Here is a 23,465-nt window from a genome sequence, read left to right as displayed (position 1 = left end):
TAAAACAGGAGAATTTTAAAGTTAGAACATTGTCAAGTTGTTTCACTAATTTCTTCAAAATCTGGGTTAGGATTATGTGTGTGTAATAAATGTAGGTGATCTGGTTTTACAGAAGTACTCCAGAATAATAATTTAGGTGAATGTATGGAATTTTAACAGCTTTACGTGGAAGATCAGACTGTATTGTGTGTTGTTGCTCTTTCTCTTGAGGTTGGAAAGTAGGGGAGATACAAACACAGAGAGGCACACCTCTTTTGTTAAAAAACAAAATCTTTTTTTCTCCATTAATCAGGTTGGGGCTTTTTTTCCTCATATCCTGTACATTTTAGGCCTTCACCCCTTTTTTAAGTTTTCTCAGGAAAATGAGATTAAACTACTTCAGTTCTTGAAATAAAAAGAAAACAGGCTTTTATTTTTCAGAAGTGTACAAGGCATTTATTTAATGTGACTCCCTTAATTTAATTTTTTTTTTACCTGTTTAGAATGTCTTTCTAGGTAGGAAGTGGTTTTATAAATACCATACTCACACTTCAGTTTTCTCATACAAGATAGAAAACTGTTTCAGAACAGTAGTTTTCATTCATTGGGATGTAGCTCAGTTCTTTGCTTGATGTCACTTAGGAAACCAAGGCTGGAATTTCTGTCCAGTCCTTCACATGCCCTACATTGTGTGTCCATGTGTGCTTCTAACTCTTGAACCTGTTGTGGTCTTTTGAAGAGCTAATCCATACTGTCAATGTTACTTAGAGAGAAGTTGACCTAATTTATGATGAGCTGGATCACACTCCAAGTGCCTTTGAGGGCTTTAGTCAGGTCTTAATGTCTTCTAGAAGTGTTAGGCTCCTAAATTTATGTGTCTTGCAGAATTCCTTCTTCTGTATCCATGAAGTTTTTTGGAAAGTAATATGTAGAATATATTTGCTTTGAGATACAGTAACTATCTAAAAGTTAGTTTTATAAAATCTTGATAGATCTTATTTTTCCCCTAGCACAGTCTAATATTAACTCACAAGGAACAAAAAAAGCATCTTGTCCTGATAGTTATAAGTGCATGCTTGAGAATTCCCCAAACATTACATCTAGTCAAAACATCCAAACTCTAAAGCTGTGGAGCTCCCTGGAAATTTTTCCATAAGATTTATTTAATGATTGTAATGATTACTAAAGAATGATTGTGATAGAAAAATGATCCTTTGCCACTTTAGAATGAAATGATGGCAATTTTTTTTTATTCAAGAGGAGTACATTAAAAATCTCCAAAAGATCATGTCCTCATTTTACTTAGTTTACTAAACTTCTGTCCCTACAAAAGTAAGATTATAGCTGGCTTTCCTCTAGAGGAAAGTACTTCCATAGTTCAAAAGTCACTTGAATTTTAGTAGTTGAAAATCTGTTTAAAAGTAATTACTGCTATTCTTTTTACAGTGTTCCCGGCAAAGATTCCCTGTAGTCCCACTGATACAAAGAGTGCAGTGTGTGTGGTTCTTTTGTTGTCATTGCAACAAAGTAAAATAGATTAATTGAAAAGATTTAATTTTAGTTTGTTCTGATAAGTTCTGCAGTGTGTACCAGGTAATTGACTATACATGTTAGTTAATTTTTCACATTTGTGGTTGAATGTTTAGTTAGCTCTTTGCAATTCATTTTAATAATAAATGCTTGAAAGTGTATATGAAGCAGTTGTGAAGTTCTGTTTGAATAGGTGAAGTCTTAGAGAAAAATAAGCAAGCTGTGTATGTGAAAGTAATTGATGACTGTGATATAAATGTAAATTTCCACAGCAACAATTTGCAGCTGAACAATTTGGAGTTTTACTTGACACTTGTGTACATTTTATTGCTAGATATGTATAAATATAGTTTGAATAGAAATGGACAGTTATTTTGCTGTGTTTTTCTGTACTTGAATATTTTATAATGATAAGCAAGGGCAAGTACTATTTTAAATCTGCGCTTTTTTCAGTAATTTTTTTTTAATAATTGCTTGCAGCAAATAAAAATATTGCTGTTGTGTTTAAACCCCTGTCAGCCACCAAGCCCAACACAGCCACTCGCTCACTTCCCCACTGGCAGGATCAGAAGAGAATGTGAAGGGTAAAAGCTGGAAAATTTGTGAGTTCAGTTAAAGACAGTTTAATAGAAAAAGCTAAAACCATGCACACAAGCAAAGCAAAACAAGGAATTAATTCACTGCTGCCCATGGGCAGGCAGGTGTTCAGCCATCTCCAGGAGAGCAGGGCTCCATCACATGTAACGATTACTTGGGAAGACAAACTCCATCACCCTGAACATCCCCCCTTTCCTCCTTTTTCCCCTCACTTTGTATGCAGAGCATGATGTCACATGGTCTGGAATATCCCTGTGGTCACTTGGGGTCACCTGTCTTGGCTGTGTTTCCTCCCAACCTGCCATGCACCCCCAACTTCTTTGCTGGTGTGGCAGTAGGGGAAATAGAAGAGGCTCTGTGCACATCCTGTTCAGCAATAACAAAAACATCTCTGTATTATCATCACTGTGTTCAGCACACATCCAAAACATAGCCACGTATTTGCTGCTGTGAAGAAAATTAATTCCACCCCAGCCAAAAGCTGAACAGTTATTTTAAAAAATGGAACCTTTGAAGCTTTAGTTTGATCCAGTGATCTTATATATGACTTGGAGATTTCTGCCCAATGGTCACTGACTGACTATTTACTTCTGAATGCACAAATAATACATGAAGGCAGCCTATCATTAAGAAGTTGCAGTCAAAACCAAAATGCAGTGCAACAGTTACTTTTTGGTCCTGTTTGCCTAATCATTCAATTTGGCTGATTTCCAAAATAAATTGAAAAGTAGTTGAAAAGGTAATTACTATCTAATCATATAAACATGGCTTCCAACTTTGAGAATTTTTTTAATGTTAATAGAAGCAATGTTTACTCTTAATAGCATTGGCGTTGATCTGTACTTTGGAAATGTATACCCAGATCACAGACACAGACTGTATTTATAGTCCTTTGTATTCTCATATGCAGCTGCTTGGTAGTTTGAAAAATAAGGTCCAGTAATGAGCAAGTGTGTTTTGTAAACACATTGAAATCCAAGAATTTGGTTTTTTTTTTTCAGGTTTTCTTTAGTAGATATATTGCTGTGGCTGCAGGTATCATGCTGTGTCCAGAAATTTGTTAAAATATTTGAGCTTCTGAGTTTTTCAGAGCACAGTATTGCAGGAAGAGTCTCCTCTTTATGAGTTGGGATAGAAATCAATGCAATGATGTTTACCTGTACGTAGGAAGAGAAATATGCCCATTTCCTGCAATCTGATTTATTCCAAAATGCCCAAAGCAAGCTGGTAGAATACCACAGGGGGTTTCTTCATAGTTTTTATGTGCAGTTTCAAGTGGTATTATGAATGAGCCCATTTTCTCTTCTTCTCTATAGCATGGTAAATAAGTATGTGCAGTCCTTTCACAACCTACTGGCATCCCACTCAGGGTCCCACATAATGATGATATTGACAATTTGATTGTTCTTCCCCTGAAGACGTTGTTTTCTCCATCTCCTTGTTGACTACTGTTTTCTTCACTGGGAGGGGGTCCTACATGATTGACTTATGCCTTGGTGCTCTGTTCAAGTGGAAGTTTTGTCCTCAAAACCTTTCTGGTGACTGAGAGATGTTCTTCTATGTCAGCCACCTCAGTTTTAATGTGAAGTTATTCATTAGCTGAGAAAATACTCGTCTGAGTCAAACCTACTTCTTCTGGACACCAGGTCTCCCTCCTGGGTATTTGATGTTACCACCTTTTCCTTTTGAGGACGTGGTGCGGCAGCTGCCTGTTCAGTTGTGACTTGTATTCCTGTTGGATTATTTGCTTGCATTAATGAGCTGTTACATAAGGTCTTCCATGGAAAAAGAGGGATGATAACTCATTTGGGAGCAACTGTGTCAGAGCTTACATGAAGGAAGCAACATGGCCAAGAGTTAGAGGGGAGTTTTCATTCAGACCTAAAGTCATGGACCTATAATAAATACCTTTACTTGACTTGCTGACAAGTTCTGAGATGGTGAGAAATTCAGTTTACTTTCTAATACAACTGTTTAATGTGTGAGGTTCATATCATTTGCATGGCCTCCATCAGTTGTCCAAAAGCTGTCTTTGCACTGCAGACATGTGTCCAAAAAATCTATGGTTAGTGGAGTTAATAACTGGTTTGAATTGTAACTGCCTTTAAAACTGCATAAGTAGCATATGTGTATTGCTAATTTCATACCTACTCTGACACAATGCATTCATCTTTTAGTTTGAAAAGCCTGTAATTAATTAATAAGTCCATCAATTAAAAATGTGTTCTCATTTCACATATCAGCCTATCCCTGTCATATCCTCTCTCTCCCCCCACAAAAAAGAGAAAAAAAATCTTTCTTACCGAATTTGTACAGTTGCATACAGAAATTTTTCCTTCTGTATGAAGATAATTGTAATTTCTTTCTATAAAAGTCTTCTTTAGACACCAATCTGTCATTTTGGATAAACGCATTTGTGCTAAGATCTTGTAATAACAGGACACCTCCAACTGTGTTGTCAGTTTTTTTGACATCTTGATTGCAGTGTGTCTGAAGATGTCTGGCGCACATCGTAGCATGTGCCACAAGTGTAGGTAGCATGCTTGCCAGTTGTTGTCCTTGGGTTAGTTGCTGTGAGTTAAATGAGTAAAGTTATACATTTTTTGAGCAGTTTCTTTTCCATCTCCTATCTTTGTTTTTTACTGTACTTTGATGTATATCAGAGAGTAAAAATTCTCTTGCTAAAAGTGATAGTGTAGTTGCCATATGCTCTACAGTGAAGTAAAACATTTTTGCATTTTTATTTTGCCCCTTACTGTGGTCTGCTGCTGTCTGGTATAAAAATCCATTTTTCAAAATCACATACTTAAGTACTCTCCATTTACTAAATAAAAATATTGTTCTGAATTTATGATGCATGAAATTATTAATGTATTTATTTTATACTGTTGGTCCAGTTAAAATGGAATGAAATATATTTTGAATACTGTGATCTCACAACATTTAATTTTGCAAACATAGGCTTTACCATATAGTTTGTGTTTCGGAGTATATCTAGATGTAGTTGGTGCATGCAGATATCCTCTTTGGCAAAAAATTACCTTCCCAGGGAAACAGAGGACCAGCTGCAGCCACAAAAGGAATTAGGTCTCTATTTCTGTTTCTCTCAGTGGTATAAATTTCAGAACAATTGTTTTAATGGCATTATTTTAAAGTGTGTGCAGTTTCTTTTTATTGACAATCACATGAAAATATAAGCTATTGGCAGAGTAAAATGAGATCAAAATCAGGGAATAAAAAGGTCTGTTTTCTGTATCTAATGACATGCATTCAACAGACAACTTGACTGTAATTGTAATGTATAGATGGTATTTATGGAACAGTAAGTGGTGTGAAAATTTTACCTTCTTGAATTTCATGTGTGTAAATTCATAGGTTAATATTACACTAAACTGGTTTTATTGTTTAGTGTTAATGGTGTTCAAAGAGGTGTCAGAGATGGATTTATGATACAGAAGTCCAGGAGTATACAAACATGAATATTTAATGAACTTAAGTTCAAAAGGAGCTCTTAGGGATGTTCTGAAGACCCAGACTTCAGAATTTTTGTAAATGTTAAGGAAAAGCAGCATGCATTTTAAGCAAAGTATTTACAAGTTACTTGATTTTCTTTGGCATATTTTCCAGTCAAAGGGACAGCTGGTTGACTTAATGCCAGATAGGTCAGAGGTGCAGTGATAATACTTGGACCTAAAAATGTCCTTTACAGGTTCTGTATCCTTCCCCCTGTTGTCCTTTCAGGCCTGTAGTAGTCATCCTGTCTGTACAATTGTGGTACTTTTAGAGGGAACCTAAAGATTATCTCCTGATGCTTTTACTAAGCGAGCCCTTAGGTTGCTTTCTGTTCCAACACCAGCAATTCCCAGTAATTCATTCAGAATCGTTGGATTGATCAACTTTAAATTGATCTTCAGTATAGGATGGAATGATTTACCAAGTAGCAGCTTTGTATTTGCATTTCTATGCATTCTGAAGTCATGAAAATAATACTTTTTAAAATTTTTTTCAGTTGGAACAAAATAATTTTTTCAGCATAGCAAAATAAGGCAGGTAGTAAGTTGAACCTTTGTTGTACTCAGCATTTTTAAGGGTTCTAAAATGATAGATTTAATTTATATTTATATTGATGATTTATTTAGACTTTGCAGTATACTGAAATTGGCTCTTTCCAGAAGTCGCTCAAGAACAATTACAAAGAATCTTCTGTGAAACCTAACTTCAGAGCCAACAAGGTTTTGTATTGCAGCTTTGATTCAGCAGTTTTATTTGGCAACATACACCAGGTCAGCAACAGTCTTGCAGGCTAGATTTCCTTTTCTTCAGCTTTGTGGTGGACCAGATTGTTTTGATGTTTTTATCAGCAATGATTAATGGGAATCTAGTCGGTTTTCTCCAGCTAAAGACCACCCTTTTTAGTTGTAACAGTGTGGTGTTTAGCTTTTACTAAATGCCAGGTAGGTAAAAGAGTAAATGCCTCCTTATCTGTCAGAGAGCTTAAACTCTTTAAAGCTGTCACTAAGATTTATATACAAATGGGGGCAAAAAGATGGACTTCCCCCCCCCCCCCCGCTTTGGAAAATGACATCTATTTGTATTGTTATAGAAATAATGTTTAATGCCAACACATGTGATAAGGATCTAAATAATTGCAGCACATTTGTGTCATTTTCTAGGAGGAAGGATAAAAAACGATCAGGTATAAATGACTGATAAGTATTATAAAGCAACTATTTCAGAATAAGGTAAGACAGTTTGGGGAGGTCATCATTCTAGTTTTAGTAGATTGATGGCACTTAGGCTAGAAAAGCAAATCTAATTACTTTCAATTGGTGAAGGAGCATCAGTGTTTGAAAGAAACTGATTTTATTTTGCTGTGTGGATTGTGGAATTATTGAGGAACAGTATTACTGCATCTGTAATGTTAAGAAATTTTTAGTAAGTACTTTTAAGGAAATGTTAGTATGTTTTGAAGTCTAAAGGAATCACTAAAAGGTTAATCATCTCTATGCTATCAATGGGCCATGGGTTTGTACATCAGCGTTATTGCTGAAAAGGAGATTTGCTGGCATCTATTCAAAATTGTGTTATTAGAATTTAAAAAAATACTTCGTGGAATGTTGTTTTAAGCTGATATCTCGTTATAAGGAAGATGGAGTGACTCTATGCATGAGCTATATGATCTTATATATCCCTAATGAAATTTGTCTCTGAATGCACTTCTGCACATGACTTGTCCTTTCATTCTAGGACACTTTTTATTATGAAAAGAAACATTCTGTCATCTTCTTTTAATTCTTATTGATGAAGTTCATCCTGTAATGGAAGACTACGTTTCTTAGAGGTTCCTGCAGCGTTGCTTATTTCCTGGGTGTAGTTTCAGCATGTTATGCAGACCTCTCTTTCAGTTGCAAGGGGAGTTGGAGCACTGTTGCTATTTTGTTACAGCCAGTGGGTAATAAAACAAAGTAAAAAATCATGTTGCTATTTAATTGCAGAATTGAGTAATTTTACTACCTTGAAAGCACAAATTTTGACTTGATTGCTGCATCTGATAAATAGCTGAATTAAATTTTTTAGTAAAATCTTTGCTGTGTTTTAAGTGTTGACAATTAGATATTTTTTCTCTTATTGAATAGCAGCTAAATGTTCAAAATGTGGTATATGAAAAAACCAGTTTTAGGGTGATTAGTTAAGTATTTTTCTTTTTGTCATTTGTAGTAGTACTAATGCAACTCTTGTTCTTGTGCAAAATTTAAATAACAAATCACTTTAAAGACACAGTTTTCCTAAATTTGTGGTAACTAAGCATGCAATAGGCGCCTTAGCAATCATAAAGAATACCCTAGTTGTACTGAGGAAGGGAGAAACTGAATGATTGAGCCTAGCTATAATTTAAAACCAGGTACAAATGAGAGTGCTAAAAAAAAAATAAAATATATATTTCATCAATCACCAGTGTGATGTCTCAGAATTGTCAGTTTGTACTCCACAAACTGTTCTCTGGTTTTGAAGTTGCACCAGGGTTCTTAAGGTCAGTTCTACAACTCATAAAGTAGGTAAATAGTCTTTTTTATTTCATGCGTATATTCTTTTGTAGTTGATTTGCATGCTGAATGCAAAATGGAAAAGTGGAGTGCATATTTGTTGACTGGATTCTGCTGACATAATGAACCTCTAGAAGAAAATCCAAACACCCTTTCCTTCCCTCCAAAAAATGTTCATTTCCAGGGAGAAGAGCTTGTTGCTTTTATCTTGAAATACATTTCTTTACTCAAAAAAAATGCCTTGAGTTTTTTTTAATCTTTGGTTGCTTCAAGTCTTGTTTTCTTACTTTTCTTCCTAATGGATAGTCTGTAAGAACACCAAGTGTAGCTAGAAGAATAAAGGGGAGCAGTCTTCTTTCTTCTTGTTTTTTAGTTGTAATCTAATACAGTCACATAAAACGGGTGACTTTTTAGAATTAAACTTGCTTTAAAATACAAATTTTGCACTAACCATAATAACTTCAAAAGTAATTGTAAACTTTCTTGAGTATCTCAGTATTTCTCTTGAATTGTTCCCCCGAATCTTTATATGTGTATGTCTCCTTGTGAAGTCAGAACTGACAAGGGGCTGCTTCTACAATTGTTTCTTGTATTGATCTTCCATTTGTCCTGTGTGTAGGTTGCTACGGTGTTGATGGAGAGAGTGACTCTATCATGAGTTCAGCTTCAGAGAATTCCACAGAGCCATGGTTTTGTGATGCATGCAAATGTGGTGTCACACCTAGCTGTGAATTGTGTCCCAACCAAGATGGGATCTTCAAGGAGACTGATGCAGGCAGGTAAGTCTGAATAAGGGATGTTTTGAATTTGGTGTCATCTTTTCTTTAAAAGATTGGGTTTTTTCCTATACCTTGTAGAGACTCTGCTCAGGTCTATTGACTTTCTAGTAGGATGTAAGTGGGAGGAAAAATGCAAGTTTTTATTTTAGAAAAGTAGCATAACAAAATTATACTGAAGGTGTGCTAAAGGTATTCAGACAGACCTTGTATATTATGATTATTTAGAATTATAAAGATTATATTCTTGATTTTTGAAAATATTCTTTACTTATTTTTAGGATTGAATTTTTGTCTAATTTGAGAGTAAGCAGATTAATTCTCATGATGTCTTCAATTCCTGTCACAATTGAAAATAAATTAAGATATACATATTAATGATAACTAATTATCTGTACTAAAGCCAAAAGCTGTGTTATCAGTGCTGGCTGATTTATGCTTAGTGTTGCTAGGTTTTGCTGCATGGTTTCATGGGGTTTTTTTGTGTTTTTTTGTTTTTTGGTTTTTTTTTTTTTGTTTTGTTTTGTTTTGTTTTGTTTTGTTTTGTTTTGTTTTTAATTGACCATGAAAATTAAGGGTTTTTTCCATACACTTTATGGTTGTATAAATTGTGTGTGTGGTAAAAAGCAAAGTTTTCAGGTGCTGGGCTTTTCATAAGCTTTAAAAAAAAAAGTTACACAAACGAGTGAAGGTTTGTAGTGAATAATTTTGAATCTTGATGGTATTGGTGCTTTTTTAATACTTTAATGTTCAGATCCTTGTTTCTAGTCTGTAGTAGGTTTAAGAGTGTATGGCATCTTCCTTATAAAGCCTTTACACAACTGAGCAAATGGTGCTTTTCCAGTTGTTTTCTGTTTTGATAATAATGCTTCCATAGGCAAGAAAATTACTCTGAAAGACTATAAGTCAATCGTGTAACAGGAAATGTGAGACTTGATGTCACCTGGCAAGTTTTATTTCAACCTTTTTATTCCTGTGTTCTGCAAACAATTTAAGCCCTATAAATATAACTTTCCATGCTATCCTAGTAGAAATTATAAGTCAACATTTTAATATTTGCTTAGTTTTTTTCTTGTGAAGGGGTGGTATGCTTTTAGTTAACCTGGAAGTATTTTCTTTGTTACATTGGTTGTCTGTGCAGAAGCACATGCCTGCCTTGGTGACAGTGGGCATTATCACAATATTTTGTTATTGTTATTGTATCTTTATTTGCTGGATAATATGATATTGCTATCCTGGATAAGTTTATTCTCCCAGATGAAGAGGTTATATACTAGAAAAAACAAATACTGATTGCAATTCACTAGTTGACATTATTAATATGTGAAAATTCATGTGCTCTCTTTTTATTGTTTATTTATAAATTGGATTTCTCAAGGATAGGGGGCACTAGACACTAGGAGTGGGGTCTTGGGGCAGTGTCTGTTATGTTTCCATTGTCCTCAGTTAACTGTAATCCAATTCTGTGCTTTTCTTGTTGTGTTAGCAGGAGGGACTACTGAGTAACAGATTTCTTTTCCTCACCATTGCTCTTCATCCCCTTACCACCTTTTAAAAATAAATTCTCCATGTGCGGCAGTGCTCAAAATTACATAAACCAAACCTAGTCAGTTTCTCTTCATAATCAAATTGGAATAATTTCTCTCTTTTTACATGAAAGGTGAATCATTAGAATAATGAGGTGGTTAATTTCTCAGCAGAAGCCTTTTCATATTAATCTCTCAGTTTCTCAAGTATAAATGTGAATTTATGAAATTTTTGCTTCTCAAAAGGCTATTATCCAAAAATATAAATTCTGTCCTTGTTTCAGTATGGAGTTTTTCTTCCTTCCTAATCAACATCTGTCATCATTGCTCCAAGCTAAATGGATGGTAAAGTAACAAGGAAGATTATTCTTCTTTGATTACCCAATTTGTCTTAATTACAAGCTTCTAAAACATGTGCAGCTAAATAAATGAGCAGGAAAATATTTAGAACTGGTATTAAAAGCAGCTGAAGCTGCTTCAGCTGTGAACTTGACTGACTTGTATATGGTTTTTAATAAAGATTCAGGTCTGAGTTCACATATAGGTGGTTAAAGAAATGAGACACTTGTGTGCCAATCACACAGAAATGGCAGTTTAAATCTGTAGTACTGCAATACTTGGGTGACATGTACTAAAACATTTTGAGAAGGTCAGTATGAAGCAAGCAGCCAGCTGTTGGGTTGAACATAGATAAACTCCTACAGAGTGAAGCAGCATTAAATACACCAGTGGAGCATGAAAAAACTGTGCAAATTAAATTGAGAAAGCAGCTGCTTGTAGATGTGTATCTTTATATTGAACTTTGGAGAGTATGTTTAGTAGGCTGTATTAAAACTTACTATCAGAAATCTCCAACCAGAACCTTGGATTTTTGTTAAGAATAATAATTGTGGAGATATGTAACTTCTGTTTATAAAGATTTGTTCTGTGTTACACACCTTAGTTTAAAGGAAGAGTATGGAAAAAAAGCCATACAGAATTCAGATGGTTTTGTTTGCAAATAAGAAGTCTGTTTATCTCAAGGTTACAGGTCTCATTCTGTGTGTTGTATTTTGCTTTTTTTTTTCTTAAATTATTTTTAAAAACAAGTACAATATGCTTATATCAATGAGATATTTATTTTAGTAAATCATAATGTTTACCAAAATGTGCATTTAAGCATGTACATATGATTTTTTTAGTAGAGCAACATTTCATAAAAGTATGGTAGGGATTTAGGCCAAGCTAGTGCCACTCCTGGATACAGCAAGGAAGGGCAGAGGTGGAACCTGGTGCTCCATTGCTCCCCTGCAGGGATAGGTTGTGCCTCCAGTGGTTTTCTGGGGAGTCAGACAGAAGATGTACTTTTCATATACTAATGAGAAGAATCTGATTTTTTACATGTAACATTGTATTAAGTTAGAGATTTTTGGTGGCATGCTGGAGTATTTCTGCTGTAATAAAACCACTGATGAGGTTTTCTCCTTTTCTGAGCAGCAAGAAGTTTGGCAGAACACTTGAGTGTCTCAGCTTGTTCTCTGGCAGCTAGCAGGCTGCTGTATTTGTACTACATTGTTTAAAAACAAGGTTGTAACTCGTGTTTAAATTTTCTTTGCTTCTTCCTATAGTAACAGTGCTGTGACCAAATAATTTTGTGGATGTAAAGAACAGTAGTAAAATTTGTGGAGGTAAAACCATGCAGTTCTTGCATATAAATGTGTATTTGGGTTATACATCATGCTAATTGTTTGAAATTTATATGTTTTAAAAGGAATTTACTACTTAGCACCCCAAATCTGAGTGATTTAACCTCAGGATAAGTACTTGTTTTTAAATACACAAGTGAAAAGAATGTTATCAGATATGACACAATGGATCAGTCAATGTTGTGGCTTGTTAGATTTACTGGGAAATTTCTTACAGAGTGAAGCAATTTAATAGCTTTTTAGTTTCTTACTGTTACTGGGATTTTTCTGTTATCCAGTTAATATCTTGGACTGTTTTGGGGGAAAATGGTAAGTAAATAGTCTGTTCACCAGTTTTGTGCATTGAAAGATCATTGTTTTCTTTTGTAAAGACTGAAATATAGATATATTTTTGAGCTTGCTACTGAACCTTTCATATTCTGCTTTTTTTGAATTTCTGTTGGGATATATGATTCAAAAATAACATGAAACTTAATAAATCTGAATGTGAATAATTCCAGCATTGTATGTCTAAGGACAATTGATGAGAAGTGTGCTCCTTTGGGAAACCAGGGCTACATGGATCTCCTGAATAGTATAACCATAAACTTCAGTATTTCTTTCATCTGTAAGCAGCTAGTTAATAACAGTAGCTGTTTTAAGTGTCCTTGAACCCAGGATGTTATTGCTCTGGTATAACTGAATTTTTTAAATTGACATACAAAGGAAAGAGGAGGGAGAAGAGATAGGCTAAACAGTGGTAGAAGATTGAGAAAAAGAGCACAGCAGCATGGGTGCAGATTTTAGCAAGTGGTAACACGTCTGTACTACATCCCTGTAAGAGAGACAAGGGAAGAAGTGTTTCTCACATCATCATGAGTCTTCTTGAATACAGGGAGTAGATTCTATTATTTGATTAGAACAGAAGAGAGTTTTAGTCTTCACTAGTGTTACATTTACTGTTAAACAATAATGACTGGGAAGATTGTAAAGTGCTAAATTAACTCGCTGAGGCTCCAACAGGCTATTTCAGCTCAGTTATGTCTGAAGTCTCTAGTTGTATTATACATCATGTGGGACTGGACTTTATAGGTTCATAGTGTTAGCTACAATCTCTGAAATTGAAAGGCCATTTTCTTGAATATCTTAAAATAACAAAAAAATAGCAGTCTTGACCTTCTGTCTATCACAGTTTTTTCCCACCTGATGCAAGGAGTAGCAAATACTTCCTGAATTTTGATAAAACAGTAAGATTATTTGCAGTAGTTTGTCTCAGTTAATTTGAGTCATGCAAGCTGTGCAGAACAGATTTTGAGTTTGTCACTAACTGATGGTTTGTGACAGTGGGAGCTGGATTTTTTAGAAAGCGTTCATTACGAGAACAGTGGAAGAAGAAGACTAAGGGGAAAATTTGTCTTCTGCTGCAAGGCTATTTTTGGGTAGCTGAGAGCTTCAGGAGGTTAAGAAGATGCCTGTCAAGAGCAGTCTTGAGGCTGAAGTCTTTACCATTGTGTGGCATTTGATTACTATACTCTGAGGTCCAGATTCGTTTTATGCCCCTCAGGGCTGAAGATTTAGACCTCCTACTCTCTTGTTTTTTTATGGCCAGTAAAGAAGGGAACAACTAAGTAAACTAAGGCTGTTTATCTGAGTTTCAGATAGGCTTTTCTTTTATACTATTCAGATGTATTTATTCCTGAATGCAAGTCCTCTCAATGTTGCTTAAAACTAGTTAGTTTTGGTGATACTAACAAGTGCAACTAACAGTGGAAAGTCTGACTGATTCTGTGTTGTAAGTACTTCATAGCTGTGTGCTCAGAGCTCAGTGTTGCTGTGGCTACCTGTATAATTTTGTTTGTTCCCTTCCTACCCCCTGCCACGTTATGAAAATATCTGTCTGCCTTAGCTTTATAAGTAATATCAAAATCTTCATACACCTTTCATGTTCCTTGAAAAGTGTATGTAGCTCTTGGGAGAACCATCAGAAGGGAAGGTGGTGGTAGCCCAGCCCTTGATCCAGACAGGCAGAGCAATCCCAGTGCCTTTGAAAGACCTTACTCTGTGGTTCAGTGTCTGAGCTCCTGAATTCCAAATAGGCACTCCATCCCTGCTTTTAATGTACTTTCCTTCAAGTGTTTCAGCTAGCATCTGCAACATTTACAAAGCACTTTGAAATCTGAAAATGGTGAGTATAATATGGAATCAAAATGTTGGTAACAGTAACCTGATTTTGTCTGCTGTTTTAGGTGGGTCCACATTGTTTGTGCCCTCTATGTTCCAGGAGTGGCATTTGGAGATATTGACAAGCTGCGGCCAGTAACGCTAACAGAAATGAATTATTCCAAGTATGGTGCAAAGGTAAGTTTAGAAGAGATTAGCTGTATGTTATGTTTTAGTGTAATAGAATAAAATGCATCTTCCCGACGTTATTTTTTTTTTAATAGCAATTTTGTAGTGAGGTTAAGACTAAAAATGAGATAAAGTTTATTAAATGGTTGTTATACCTACAGCCTACCTTCTCTTCCCTCCATCTTTCTATATGTTCCCTTAGCACCATTCTCCATAATTTCTGTCACTGTTTTTGCCCAGTTTCCCTGTTTTTTTACAGAGGTGCTAATTTCTTTTGAAGTCAGTGGGGGATTGACAAAATGTGAATGGAAAGCAAGGAGGATTCATAAGATGAGAAATGGGAGGTTAAGTTGATTAGGAAAGGGGCAGATGGACCTTCAGTAAGAATGACTTAAGAGTTCAAATGTAAGCTAGTATGCGTACAACAGGCTGTTCCAAAGCAGTGTTTACCAAAATCCACAGCAACATAGGACCCTCAACTTGAACTGATACATGATTCTAAAGTTAAAATTGTTTTACATATAAATGTTTTCAGACCAGATCAAAAGTAATCATGAACAAACCTTACAGAAAACCATTGTAGTGGGCAGAGGACAGCACTCATTAGTTTGTTAAATACTGTTTCTTTGGCTAATGGAGACAGCGTGCGGAAGCCATGTCTATCAGACCAGTGTGAGGGAATGTGGTTGGTTCTAAGTCTGCAACTCTAAAGCTTCATTTCTGCCAAGTCACTTCTGTTTTCTTGAATTTTTTCTATTTGTTAAATAGAATACTAAAGGAAAATGTGCAGTGCAGTTTTAAAACTGCATACAATATATAAAACAGACTAAAACACTTTGGATGCACAACATAGCTGTATCAGGAGCCTGGGCCTGCTGAGAGAGAGGCACTTAGCCTTGTTTAGATGTGTTTGTAAAAGATTGGGGCAAGCACCCCAGACCCTGCATACTGTTGTTAAAATGAATCATACTCTTTTTTTTTTTTAATAACATGAGTGATGTATAGGGTCAGGGTAAAGAATTTGGGCATCTTGTCTTGCTGTGTGTAAGGTGAAAGTGACCTGTGCAGGTGAAGAAGACTCATTACTGGAAAGCTGTAAATGTTGTTTGCTATATTAAGTGTGGAAGTTAAAGCTTATTTTGCTACATCCCCCCTTCAAAACCAGCTTAATGTAATAGGTTTTTTCATTTCATTTCTTATCTGTTAGGTGTTGCAGCTACACAGTTAAAGGGTGCCCTTCAAGTGTAGCACATGTGATGCTTTGAGATTCTTCAGTCACTGAGTGTTCCTTACCATTCCGTTGTTTAACCTTCTGCATGGAGATATTTTCTCTAGGTGATAGACAGCTTTGCTCTCTATTCAGCAAGTAGGAGTCTAGGAAGTGCGTGCCTGTCTAATTTTAGATCATCTTTATGCACTGGATAGCAGCACTGCTCAAGCAGGGCATGTTCCCATTTCCTGCTTATCTGCTTATTTCTCTAGATTGCTGGCACAGGAGTTTGGTCTGAAATTGTGGTCAAAGAGACTGAATTGATCTGACTGAAAAATAAGTTAATTGTTTTTTTCCAGATCGTATTTGGGAATGTCAGTTGGTTATTTTTCAAGTGACTGTGCCTAGAATGCACATATCTGAAGCCACAGTTAATTAAGTGAATCGCAACCTTCCTTACTGATATTTATGATTTTTGAGTATTTGTTTCTGCACTGTCACATGTTTACTCCTCAGTCATTGCTTATCAAAGGATATGTACATAATTATCTGTGGTTTCCATTCAGAGCACTGCTCTTTTATTGCTGTTTGTCCTCTAAACTCGTTGAACATTTGCTGAGGAGTGGTGTTTTTTTTATACCATGGTTCTACAACTAATTGTGCTTGAATTGCTTTGATGGTATTTAGTTGTTTTGTTAAAGGGGAATGCAATACATGGAGGTTCATATAAAAATTCATCCAACATGCTGTTTAGATTATTTAAGCACTTTACCATTGTTGAAAATGAAATTAATAGTGGGACTTGAGAAGGCAGGAAGCTTTAAGTAGTGTCAGCCATTGGGAGCATACTTGGTTTCTGTACCACACAGGAGTCACCTACCAGTTTGGTTTTTATATATATGACATAAATAATCAAATATTAGGCAAAGTGCACCTGCAATATTTACTGTGGCCTTTTCCATTTTTCTTTATGAAGGAGTGCAGCTTTTGTGAAGATCCTCGTTTTGCCAGAACTGGTGTATGCATTAGTTGTGATGCTGGGATGTGCAGAGCTTATTTCCATGTGACCTGTGCTCAGAAGGAAGGCCTCCTCTCAGAAGCAGCAGCAGAAGAGGTAGGTAGGGAAACTCTATTAAAAGCTTTCAGGAGATGACCTGAAATGGTAGCTGTTTTGTTCACAGGTCCTGGATTTCTATCTAAAATTCCAATTTTGTAGGTCTAAGTGGAATTCTGTGTGCCAGGTGTTTTCATAGTAAAGACTTCCTAGGAAAAGAAGGTAGGTTATAAGTAAGGGAGTAAGGGAACTGTGCAGGGAGAGCCTTCACCAAATTGTCCAACTCTAAGCATCTTTTGAAACTGACTGGAAAAAAGGATAGAGAAAGTTAATGCAGAGGTTGGCTTAACAGACTATCAGTCAATACAGACAGGCATTCTATTTCCTGAACTTCACATAGGGTGACATGCTTACCTAGCTGTTTGTGTAGTATAGTAATCCTTGATCATACAAAATAGGAAACTTGAGAAATTAAAAACATTTCTGATGCCACTTTTTCATGCATGTTTTCCAGTATTTACTTCAAATTGTAGTACATAGATATGACTTTCCTTGTTGTAACATTAATCTTTGGAATCAGAATAAAAAGAAGTATTTATAACCTCCTGATAACTTCTTAATGTCTTTTCTTAACAGTTTTTTCCCTGTAATATGATATAAAGCAATTCAGATTTGAAGTTCCTACTTCCTGATTCATTTTTATGATATAAGTACTTTTAGGTTGTCCAGTTTCATCCTGATATGTATCATTTGGATTAAGCCTGTCATGTTCATAGCTTCACAATTTAGTTTTTTGCCTTAGGAAGTGGCACAGGTAACACAAAAACAAGCGTTACTTTTCACTGTTGATATTGACACTTCTGTTTCTGAAAGCAGTGGACCACTAAGGGATTCATGAAGGAATCACAAAATACTTTCTTCTGTTGGACCGATAAATAGGAAGAGCACATTGCCTCCTTGTTGTTGCCCTTAATAGATTATGTGTAAGGTTGAGTCTTTAAATGCCCTATGTGAATTCCCTCTGGATATTTGTATCTGCTTGTTTTTCCACCTTAAAATTTTGTTACATGTTGTCTGCAGTCAAATTTTTAATCTCACACAATCTCATTTTAGGGCACAGCTAATTTTTGAAGTAAGCTGTCTCATACTGTGAAAATCTAAATTAAAATGTGCTTGTAAGGAAAGTCAGAGTAAATTTTATTAGTCTATGTTTTATAAGTGGAATAAAGGAAAATTTGATAGGCAGGTAATTTATTAATATTTGTATTACTTTATGAAGGAAGACTGCTTTAAGTTTTTCTTAGTCTGTAGATTTATGATGTTGTTTGTACGCTTTTGAAAGTACAAAGGCAATTAAATTTGTTTCTTATGTCTCTTCATGGCTCAGATATTTGTAGTCTGCTTGCAGAGTTTGCAGATGCTGAAAGTTGCTATAAACCTAGGCATGATAGTATGCAGATATGATGGACTGAAAAATGGGAAAAAAATCATCTGAGAGATGATAAATCATGTGAGGGTATAGCCTCCAGAATGGTTGGAAAAACAGAGAAACCAAATATATTGCCTTTGATAGTATTCAGAATTATTAAGCACTTGTAGGATTTCATTTAAAAGGCGCAGTGAATGAACAGGAAGTTAATACATGTTATATGTTAAAGGGATTTCTATTTAGGAATTTATTTTGCTGGGATTTTTTTCCTGGGAATGCAGATATAGTACAGAGATTGACTAGGAGAGAGTGAAATCATTAATGCATTTAGAAACATTTAGGATCATGCAATGAAAACAATGGAAAACCACCTTATGTTATAAATTACATCAACATGACAGAATTGATTTAGAAACATACTTTTTAGTTGTTTTTAAAAACATGCCCGTTTGAACATGTGAACTGATTGCCAGAATGTTTGTGCTGTTCAGAGCCCTTTGGCCTTACTTTGTCTCACTCTATTTTCATTCCTTCCCCTTTGTTTTTTCTGAAACAGGATATAGCTGACCCTTTTTTTGCTTATTGTAAACAGCATGCGGACAGGTTAGACAGAAAATGGAAGCGGAAGAACTACTTGGCTTTACAATCTTACTGTAAAATGTCCTTGCAGGAAAGAGAAAAGCAGCTTTCACCAGAAGCTCAGGTATTGTATTGGTGACACAAATGCCTCTATATTAATGATCAGTGTTAAACAAGACAGAAATTGAAAGAAGGTAAAAGTGTTATTGCAGTAGAAAATTAAATGTGAAATATATTGATAGTGCGTAGTCATTTTACAGCCCACTGAACTCTTTGTAGGGTTTGGTCTCTAAGAACAATTATCTCTATATATGATATAGTTATACCTCATATATATTATATATCTATTTCAATAAATATCAAATATCTGTGCTTGTATGAATTGAAAAATATTACTTTACTTTTGAGGTAAAAAGTTCTAATTACTTTTTCATTGTAATTCATAGATTTTCTTTAATATTTTCTTCAAGACTCTGAAGAAAAAAGGCCAGAAAAAATAGGCATTTCTATTTCTATCTAAATTTCCAATTTTGTAGGTCTAAGTGAATTCTGTGTGGCAGGTGTTTTCATAGTAAAGACTTCCTAGGAAAAGAAATAATGTATGCAAAGTGAGTCTGTGCTACTGCGTGGGAGTTGTCTGAAAGCCTTAGGCAAGTCTATATCCCTGTCTAGTGACAGATCCATTTAAAACTGTTTAGTTACTGCAGAAGCTCAACTGATAAAAGTCCTGTTGATACAAAGGTTTCAATTCCTCTGAGGGAATCTGCATGCTTTCATGTTTCAATGTGTGCCTTTTATTTATTTTTTCTGATTCTGAGGAATTTCTAGCATAGTTTGCTTCACTGCTTAGACTGAACTGCATTCCATGGAAAAATCACACCTGTGTAGAAAAGCAGCTTGTTACCCAAACAAAACCTGCCTGATTTATTTGTAGAAAGTAGCAGATGCTGTAAATAATGAAAATAATTTATGGAAGAGGACTATCTGTTTTTTTTCTGATAATGAAAAGAAAATATTGTTTCATATTATCAAACTTTAATGTTGTTTCATAGTATCAAACCTTTGATTTTAAAAAATCTTGCCTTTCCAGTTCTTCAGAGATTTTTGAATAGGAGAATATTAATTTAAAATTACCTATGCTGTTGAGAATGAGCATGAGCAAATTTGTACTGTAGAAGAATTGTGAATAAAGTATTTTTTGGAGTATTGAACTTCATGTTGCTTGATTTAAAACTCGTTTCATAATGCTTGCTGAATATGCTCGGCTCTCAGTTATGTGAAATGCACCTGTGTAGTGGAGACATTGCAATAATATGAACACTGCCCAATATAATGGTAAGTGCTGGTTGTGCAATACTGGTTTGGATCTAGCAGGGCATATCACCTCTGTTTTCAAGCATGTATTAAGCAGTGCTGATAATGGTGATAAGTTCCCAGCATTTCCCTTTCTCTCTCCTCTTTTGCCCAAACCAAGACCCTGCAATTTTTAAATCTAAATTATTTAGATTCAGTTTTTTGAAACTGAAGAGTGCTGAAAACTGCAGGTGCAGTTACTTGACATGGTGTCATAGGCACCTTGATACAAGTATGAGGACTTGCATATGTTTTGTACAACCACATGTTTTCACTCTTGGTGGCTGTAGGTGGACCTGTTGTCTGCTGCTGTGGGTCCAAGAAAAAAGCCAGTGGGGTCAGAGCTGGCCTTTAAGCTATATTTGCTTTGTTTCTTGGTCATTAATGTTCAAGACCTAGTCAGGTAATGTGTTAAACTGTCTGCAGTACTACCTTCAGTGGTTCTGTTTGGAATCAGAGATGTTCCTTAACCATAGTGTGTATGTATATGCACACCTTTTGCTTTTGTCTCCGGAGTATCAGACACCATATGGTGGGGCAGTCACATGAGTTTAGTTTCTTCTTTGTGCAGGCAAGTAAACAGCTTCTAACTGATAGTCAGCTGGAGTTTTGCCTCTGAAGGTTTGTGTGTTGATGTCAGTTTCTGCCAGAATTGCCACTTCATAGAGTTCCCTCAAGACAGTTTTTTCCAACTGCCAGTAACAGCTTGATCTTTTGGGGTAGATCTCCCAGATGGTCACAAATATACAGATGTCATCAACAATATATTTTGTGAGCTTCTCTTGTCTGCTTCACTTCTGTTTGGGTTGTGTTCTTGACAAATTATAATCAGCACGTTTAACTTATAAAGAGAAGTGGCATTGAGAAAGGAATTCCTACAAAAGTATGTCAAATACAGTACAAATGCTCTTCATCAACTCTTGTTGCTCACATAAATATCAACTTAATGTGTATCTAAATGCATATGTGGTTGGTCAACCAAAGCTTCTACCAGTAGTGAGTTTTCACAGTCCCATCAAATTATCATTATTAAAAGGGGTTGTCTCAAAGCCAGCAGTCATCTGTTGCTTTCATCAATGGGGAAATCTCATCAAGAAATGTGTACATAGCTCCAAAACCTAGTGAAAGGATGATGTCATGTGTGTGTGCACTTTGAAGCAAAATGGAATGTCTGTATCAATGTCTCTTTTTGAGTTGGAGAGCTCCAGAGTGAAAATGGCATTGAGTAGATTGTGCAGCTTTTAAAATGAAAATAAAATGCGGATGTGTTCCAAATTACAACTCTAATTTTGAATCGTTCCTTGATGTTTTTAATTGGTGGAATTGTTGATTGCAGGCTCGCATCAATGCCAGGCTCCAGCAGTACCGTGCCAAGGCGGAGCTGGCGCGCACCACCCGGCCCCAGGCCTGGGTTCCCAGGGAGAAGCTGCCGCGGCCGCTCACGAGCAGCGCCTCGGCCATACGGAAGCTCATGCGCAAAGCCGAGCTGATGGGAATAAGCACAGACATTTTTCCAGTGGATACTTCAGATACAAGTTCCAGTGTTGATGGAAGAAGAAAACATAAACAACCAGCTCTCACTGCTGACTTTGTGAATTATTACCTTGGTAAGGGTGAAAATAGCTTATTTTTCTCAATGAAAGGGTAGCACTTTGCTGCATTGTGCTATGCTATTTCATTGGCTTTTTTATTTTCATTGTATTTAATCGTTTATAGCAGATAAATATGGATTACGACTTCATTTTAGGTCAGGTATGTTATTGCTTGGAGTCTGTTTACACAGACACTTCAGAAAAGAATACAATCTTTCAAATCTAAACAGAAGACTAAACTGTCTTTAAGAAGGAACTAGGTAACTTTTGGTACAATATTTTTTCCTTAAATTCTCCTCCATTTCTATGTGGAATAGCATGACTTTTTGACTGTTTGCTAGATGCTGATCAAAGTTCATCATTTAAACAACTACAATATTTATGCAGCAAAATACAAATATTAGGACTGTTCATTCTACTCAGTCTGTGTATTAAACCTCTAGGCCATAGCTTTGTGTCTTAGTATTGTTATAGTTTTTAACTTTAGATTGCATCACATTTTTTTAGTTCATAAAACTTGAAAATGTATATTCAAGAGTAGGAAATAATGCCGTTTTCTTTTAAATAGAGAGAAATATGCGCATGATTCAAATCCAGGAGAATATGGCTGAACAGAAGAACATCAAAGATAAGTTAGAAAATGAGCAAGAAAAGCTTCATGTGGAGTATAATAAGGTAAAGAAAAAGGGGTGATAAACCCTTGTACCATTTTAGTATTGCTGCTATTGATAGAAATTTTCTTTCCATGGGAAAAAATTCGGAGAAAAATGTAAGATGCAAACTACTGATCTTTTAAAAGTAATATTTAAAAACTTATTTTTTCTTTTAAAAATATTCTGTAGTTGGTCTTCTGCCATACAAATAATACCAATTTCTAAAATGTGATATGTTGACTGGACACAAGTTCTTTAACTGACCCTACTGAGAGCTCCAGCAACAAATTGCATATGGACCTGTTTGAACCTGCATTCTCTGCTTGTAGCCCCACTTGATAACTGGCAATCTGTGATACTCAAGAATGTCATTTATTTATTTATTTATTTTATGTCAACTGCAACTCCAGTTGAGCTTAGGTTTAATGACTTGACTAATTTTTCAGACAGAAATAATCAGTATTCACACCTCCACAGCGTCCTCTGCATGCTTTTTAGGGTATAACAAATTTGATGCCCATAAATTATGGTTTTGCTTCCCCAAAGTGTTGCTAATGTAATTTTTTATTAACTCATCATTATGATTAAAAAAGAACTTTTTGCATTTTTACCAAATAATTATTTATTTTAATATTAAGTTATTTTGAAACATAGATATACTGTAGCTTTTGTGATAGATGACATGCTGCAGTTCTTGCTGAATTCAACAGCCTATTAAGTGATAGTTAATGATGTTACTATGGTGTTACTATTAATTCCTGAACTGTTTGGTGTTTGTTTTAAGTGAGAACATATGGAAAATGTAGCAGCAGATCCTTGTGAACTGCCCAGAGATGATAAAGGGAAAGGCAATTGTGTCTGGGGCTTTTAACCAAAATAACAGTTACCTCCGAAAACACACAACCTAACAGCTACTTCCAGAAGAAAAAGAAACCCTTTCTGTTGCTTTCAGCCTTTACTTTTAAATTTTCTCTTTCTTTGAGTGCTAGTGTGGCAATAGAGAGTTTTGATTCATTTATATGTTCGCTTGTTACCATCTTGCCATCTTAAGTAGTGTGGCCATCACATATAATGTTCCTGCATTTTAGTATTGCTTTCCATTTGACTTTAGGAAAACTTATTTCCATGCT

General features: G+C 35.5%; 1 protein-coding gene across 5 annotated transcripts in view; it reads left to right on the top strand.

The window, feature by feature from the left end:
* Positions 1-23,465, top strand: part of PHF14 (PHD finger protein 14) — a gene marked incomplete at its 5' end in the record, with an annotated part of 160,378 nt that overhangs the window by 18,073 nt on the left and 118,840 nt on the right. For all 5 annotated transcript variants that reach the window (XM_084211205.1, XM_084211203.1, XM_084211202.1 and 2 more), the window contains 6 exons: positions 8,770-8,929; positions 14,363-14,474; positions 16,652-16,789; positions 18,715-18,861; positions 21,427-21,697; positions 22,251-22,357. In XM_084211205.1, coding sequence (XP_084067331.1) covers positions 8,770-8,929; positions 14,363-14,474; positions 16,652-16,789; positions 18,715-18,861; positions 21,427-21,697; positions 22,251-22,357 — 935 coding nt within the window. The remainder of the gene's footprint in view (positions 1-8,769; positions 8,930-14,362; positions 14,475-16,651; positions 16,790-18,714; positions 18,862-21,426; positions 21,698-22,250; positions 22,358-23,465) is intronic.

This window comes from Fringilla coelebs, assembly GCF_963513975.1.
Source record: "Fringilla coelebs genome assembly, chromosome: 1".
Classification (NCBI taxonomy): Eukaryota; Metazoa; Chordata; class Aves; order Passeriformes; family Fringillidae; genus Fringilla; species Fringilla coelebs.
The sequence above is the reverse complement of the archived record's forward strand: the minus strand, read 5'-3'. Positions and strand labels throughout refer to the sequence as shown.